At 39.5% G+C, this 6816-nt stretch overlaps 1 protein-coding gene across 1 annotated transcript in view; it reads left to right on the top strand.

Annotated features, from left to right (window-relative positions):
* cntfr (ciliary neurotrophic factor receptor) overlaps positions 1 to 6816 on the top strand; it is a 211449-nt gene that overhangs the window by 199318 nt on the left and 5315 nt on the right. Inside the window, exon 10 of the mRNA XM_020601001.1 lies at positions 8 to 26. Coding sequence (XP_020456657.1) covers positions 8 to 26 — 19 coding nt within the window. The remainder of the gene's footprint in view (positions 1 to 7; positions 27 to 6816) is intronic.

The following is a 6816-nucleotide window of genomic DNA, read 5'->3' as shown; positions in this document are numbered from 1 at the left end:
CACAACTGAAGTGGATATTCTTATCGGTAGGAAGCAGCCTCATTTAAAGTCTGGATCCACTATTACTGCCTAAGGGCTATATTCAGAGTTGATGTCTTAAATAAGAAGCAGAGGTTTGAAATTCAGGTATCTGAAGAGAACGGTTGTTGACGGACAAACCTGTATTGTCTGAGCTAAACACCATCCAGTCTACATCATCAACTTATCAATATGCATTCCCCAAATGTGCAAGTTAGCAGGTTCAAAGAGAGGCATAAAGTGAGAGTGGCTGGATATACTGCAGAAATATTATGGGTATTCCAATAATGCTGTTTGGTTTTTATCAGTCCTGTAGTCCATCAGCTGGAGAAATAATTATGATGATAATATAATAGTCCTGTAATGTTTTTAACATTGTTCCTTGTGTCCATGGCTGTTGTACAGTAAATTTCCTGAACCAGTTAGGTATGAAATTAAGTTTGCTTAATAACTTTCTTTATCATTAAATTGAGTACACTAAAAGCATGTGATAGCCTTGAACTTTTATCACAGCTTAAGCTATAAGACCCAGCAGCCGCCAGACAAATCAGCACACATCAACCTGCACACCTGCACACTGCCTCAGGGAAAAACTGTGCCATCTTTTAAAAAATACTCACGTCTCTCCTTCAACTTCAGATCAGCTCATTTTCAGTATAGCAGCAGCACATTTAACATGTTTTTATGCACAAGAAATTATATTTTAACACATCATGAGTTGTATTTTGTCTTTTCCCTGACATGCACACACACACACACACACACACACACACACACACAAGGACAAAAGCTATCTTTGGGAATTATCTAGGTGGTACTCCATCAGCATGCGGTGGAGATCAAGGATGGCTCACTTGTCAAATCCAAATCTCTCAACCTGCTGATGATCTCTGAACAACAAGACATCCATTTCAGGTCTGAACACTCTTTTGTACACATTTCTCCAACTACACTGGAATAGCAACACACAAAAAAACTGGACATATTTTGAATAAATAAACATTGCATGTACTCTATTCATGCAATTTACACTGCCTGCATTGTACTACTTCTGTGGTTTTTCAAATGCAGGGAGTGTTTACCAGTTGCATATTAGGCTGCTGATTAGTATAATATTCAAATCCCAAGAAACACTTCATCTCAAAATACTGTGAAGTATAGGCATAGTTTGACCCCTTTTACTGGGACACGGGCCCCAGTGAAATCATACATTCGAGTTTTAACACGCTCTTGTGTTTGGCAGTGGATTAATTTAGATTGACAATAAGGGGAACAGAAATTATTCCTTGTTCTAATCCAGAATGTCAAAGCAAAATAAAAGCTGAGGCGCAGTGGGTAGGGCTCATACATCACGGTCCGCACATATGCACATTGTGCACAGTGTAGCTGTGCACTGCAGCACACATGCAGCCCTCCATGTGTTGCGCAAGAGACAAAGGAAAGGAATGGACTGACATATTTGACAGGGACTGAGTTAAGTTTTTGAATAATAGTGATATTACTTTGACTCAAACATTAATAATAGAATAAGAAAATTCTTTAGAGGGCAAGACAGAGAAGACGTTTGGAGAGATGATGGTGAGAGAGGTAAGACCTGGCTGTAGTTGGTAAACCAGGTAACATTAGACATTAGCTAGTATGTAACCAGGCATGGCTGTTTAAGTAAATAGAGCTCTGTCCATCAGTGCATATAATCAGCTGGACTGCTCTTAAAATGCCATTTATCAATATGAAATAAAATGAATGCCAAGTACGTTCGATAACACATCACATGTAGTGGTTGATGTTAACTTTGAACTGTTCATTCTGCATTTAATGAATAGGCTGTAACATCTTTGATGCTCATGTCATGGAGCCCAAATATCGTTGGTTTTATGTGTACAGTACAATTTTAAAGTAATTGGAGCATTGATGGCCTTGTGAGTTGCAAAGAAAAAGAGACTGTGTTTTTCTTTAAAGTACTTGTTGATAGATTAACCTGTTGTGAAAGTTCGAATTTGACAAGTCAGACTGGGGCTGCTTGAGATTCAGAGCAATGCAAACAAATGTGCAATACAGGACCAGACCTTTACACCATAAAACATGCTGAGAATGTTCTTAATGCATGTAGAAATAAATCTTTCCATAAAGATTATATCTCTACATTTTTACCTTTACCAGTAGTTGTTTCAGTAGCGCCAGTATGGCAGTGGAATAGGAGGCTAAGCAAGGGAAGTTCATATGGCACAATGTATAGCACATTTCATCCATGCAGCAGACATTCAAGAAAAAAAAATTAGAGCTTTATGTCTAGCAACACCCCTGCTGTGAATAAAGGTGTCTTGTGTGGTTCCAAGCTGAGCATAAATGTAACTGATAATGAGAAGCTGAAACTTCTCATTTCTGACCTCTGTCAGTAAGTAGAGTTTGGTGCAGTAAGAGGTGTGCTCTTTTGCACCTGTAGCCCCCCCCCCCCCACCCCAAAAAAAAAAAAGTGTTGTTCATCTTCATTAAGGTATAAAATATCACTCTGTCAGAATGTCTATTGCAGACTGTGAAAGCATATAACTACATTTCCCAAAAGTCAAGTCAAATTTGATTTGCATAGCCCAGTATCACAAAGTACAAATCTGATTCAAGGGGCTTTACAATCTATGCAGCATAAAGTACAAAACTAACACTGTACAATGCTCTTGAATTGGACAAGGAAAAAGAAAGAAAAAAGTACATTACTTTATTTGGTACACCTGTACAGTTCTATGCCCTTCAATGCAAAACTTCCACCTTAACTGTGTGTACAGTATGAAGCTCAAAATGTTTCAGTTTTTAGTTATATTGTCATGAATGTATAAATTCAATGATATGTTTATTATTGCCATCATAATTAAAGGTGGTGTTGTGCTCGGCTTGACTTAATTCAACTCAGCTTATTTGTGTCAGATGCTGAGGATAGCACTTGGTACCTACTACTATTTTTGGTATTACCTCCATCAAGATTCCAAGCGAGCAGACACGGTACCAACCAGTGACGTGTAAAGACTGCAGATTAGCGATTAGCCAAAGAAAGTCAAACAGCAATTTCTAAAAGCAATGTTACTTAATGCTAACCGCTATTTTACTGTAGTTACTGTACTAACTAAAAACAGCCACATACTGGGAATCAAGAACAGCGTACCTTCAATGTCCTCCATTGTTACTTTGTCCGTTGCTGACGATGTCATGGCAGTGTAATGTGTTGCTATGACAACCAGCTACACTGAGACGGGACCATCTGCAGTGGAAAGCCAAGAACCTGGTACCAAAACCAAGTAGAGTTGAGTCAAGTCGAGTGAAGTTGAGCCAGTACCAGGTGATGGAAAAGGGGCTTAAAAGCCACAAAAGTTGTTATGCCTATCAGAATTGCAGTGTTCTATAAATAGGAACATTGATGCACTTATATGTGGTCTGGAACAAGGTGGAAGACATCAGAGGCATGCTGGAGGTCAAGCACAATATGAGTATTCAAGAGGTCCTCCACTGCCATATGCCACTTTGTGACCGTATAACATAACACATACACTTGCATTCTCAGATCAACTTTCCAGCCATCTTAAACAGCAAGATGAGGCAGGGCAACCAGAGCAGTAAAATGTAATTTATACTGTCAATATGAACCCAGTCTGAAGTCTTTCTAAGAAATAATTCTGTCTGCCTACCTGTCTTTCTCTGTCAATTTAAATTTCTCTCCAGTTTTACAGTACAACAGTGACTCCTGTTGCACATGAGTGGCACTGCACACTGATAATCACTAAGTCAGCACTGAATGAACACACGAATGCTTGGAAACACACAAAACCTTGTTAAAGAGTACATCTAGAACATGTAGCCTGTTCAGACACTCACAAACCCAAACAAGGCCACACACATATGCACGCACACACACACAAACATACCTCCCTCTGATAACATGCAGTGTACACACACCTAAACACTCGCTCAGTACACAGTGTATTATTCTTGCTCTTGCAGAAAGAACATGAGGTTATTGGGATTCTCCTCATGCCTGTTCTCGATCCAGCTGCCACTTCTCTGTTGCTCCCTCTCTCTCCTACTGTCTTGCCTCTAGGTCTCCCTCTCTCCATTTCTGTCTTTTTCTTTTCCCCCTTTCTTTCATTTCCTTGTCTATTGATCGCTTACAGGTATCTTTCATCCTCTGGAATGACTGTATGTAAAGTAGAATCACATCAGTAGGGAAACAAGGGAAGTATCTGATTGCCTGTCTACAACCTGACCAGTAAACACAAATGTTTGGTCAAAACTTCCCTGGCTCCTCAGCTGGATAGAAAATAAACAGACTTCCTGTGACTTACTGATTGTGTAGCTCACAGTCTAAACACACAGCTACACTTGTTTTTCCCTGCCTGTACCACATTTCTTCTTCCTCCATGTGGTGGTTTGTTTCTGTTTTTCTCTGTCCATACATCAGCAATAGGAGGTCACCAGTATCTCATGGAGATGAACTGCACTTGTAGTGAGTTGCACTTAAGCGTTCTGTTCTGTTTCCTGGCATCAACATTTCATTTCACAGGGATATCGTAGTGACAGACATACGACATTTACATATTCCAACCTCTGTGTTTGGGCCATCGCTTTGCGGCCACATTCCACGAAGTAACAGAAAAACTGATAATGCAAAGCTTTAAAAAGCTACAACCTAAGTTCCTGCCTTGCGCACTCTGCAAGACAGAAACTATACACTATCTAGCACCACACAGGAAACACTAGATAATGGTGACTGAAAGATGAAGCTTTGTTGAGGCATCAGAGCTTTCCAGCCAAAGCTTCAAGTGCCCAAGAAACCACCTAGTGGTGAAAAGAATGTACCACAGGAATTTGTAGAAATCGAGTGAAGCTCATCCTTACGTTTGTTATAGGTTAAACAACTGTGTTTCTTCAAATCCCATGCCATTTGTAATATTATTACATTTCTCTGTAATACATTAATGACTTCACAAGTGTGTGACGTGACACTGTGTAAGCTTTTGCCTTTAGAAATATGAGTATCCTAATGTGCCTCCAGTACAATAAATTGTAGGCTTTTGTTATTGTTAACATAAACAAAACACACACAGGCTGTTCTGGAAAGCTGCCTTTGTGACTGTGCAGACATGAAAGCTGGGAAAATGCTCAATAATGCCCAATGTGTGTGTGTGGTGAATACTGGACAAGTAAAGGGGGAACTAGCCATTTTTATTTAAAAACTGTATTTCTATTTCTTTCTTTTTTAGCATATTATTTCTCCAGACATAGAAAAAAAATCTGTTCACAGGATACAGGACTAGATAAATAACCTATCTGAGGTAGTAGACGACAGGTGAGGGACGACACTGTTTAATGTGTGGTCCTGTAAGGGGGGGGGGGTGTCTGTGCAACATCTTGATGTACTTTTAACTTCTCTTCCCTCCATGTATTCTTTATCCAGTCTTCTTTCCCCCCTATTGTTCCTTCTCACTTTTGTTTCTTCTCTTCTCATTTACCCATTTTTTTCTTTCATTCACAGTTTTCTCCTCACATCACTGTGCGGTCTCCTTGTCTGTGCCTGTCCTCGACTAGCTAGTTATATCGACATATGGTCACATTCACATTATTTTTGCATAATCTTTTTTCTTTGTCTCTCCAAAGCACAATGTTTCACTGGAGGCAGGAAATATTGCACTGAGGTGCTGAACATGTTAAATGTGTCCTAGTTCTCTCTCTCTCTCTCTCTCTCTCTCTCTCTCTCTCTCTCTCTGGCTATTTCACACCTGGCTGCTTCATTCTAATATCTCCCGACTTCCAATGCCATACAACACAACAATCATTAATTGGAAGGAGAGGGAAATCATTTTTTTCTTTTCAGTAAAAAAACAAAAAAAGCTTAGGGTATTAGACCGAGCAGCAAACAGCGTGCATGAGTTAACATCGACTGTACTGCCTGCAGCTGTAGCAATAGACCTATTTTATGAAACATTCAACTGTGATATTTATATTTGTCAAGCAATGTACAGTATAACCAAACTGAATCACTAAAAATATTTTAAGCACATAGTAACTTTTATGTGCTGTAAAATCAAAATATGCAGCATATTAAGGCTGTGTAAATGGGTAAGTGTGTATTAGACTCCTTATTATCAGCAATATATCAGCTTCTGTATTGCATGTGCTGATTTTTCCTATATACAGTGGGTACGGAAAGTATTCAGACCCCCTTAAATGTTTGACCCTTTGTTATATTGCAGCCATATGCTAAAATCATTTAAGTTCATTTTTTTCCTCATTAATGTACACACAGCACCCCATATTGACAGAAAAACACAGAATTTTTGACATTTTTGCAGATTTATTAAAAAAGAAAAACTGAAATATCACATGGTCATAAGTATTCAGACCCTTCGCTGTGACACTCATATATTTAACTTAGGTACTGTCCATTTCTTCTGATCATCCCTGAGATGGTTCTACACCTTCATTTGAGTCCAGCGGTGTTTGATTATACTGATTGGACGTGATTAGAAAAGCCACACACCTGTCTATATAAGACCCTACAGCTCACACTGCATGTCAGAGCAAATGAGAATCATGAGGTCAAAGGAACTGCCTGAAGAGCTCACAGACAGAATTGTGGCAAGGCACAGATCTGGCCAAGGTTACAAAAAAATTTCTGCTGCACTTAAGATTCCCAAGAGCACAGTGGCCTCCATAATCCTTAAATGGAAGACGTTTAAGACGACCAGACCCTTTCCTAGAGCTGGCCGTCCAGCCAAACTGAGCTATCGGGGGAGAAGAGCCTTGGTGAGAGAG

Source organism: Monopterus albus, unplaced genomic scaffold, assembly GCF_001952655.1.
Source record: "Monopterus albus unplaced genomic scaffold, M_albus_1.0 scaffold50.1, whole genome shotgun sequence".
NCBI lineage: Eukaryota > Metazoa > Chordata > Actinopteri > Synbranchiformes > Synbranchidae > Monopterus > Monopterus albus.
This window is presented reverse-complemented; position numbering and strand designations above follow the sequence as displayed.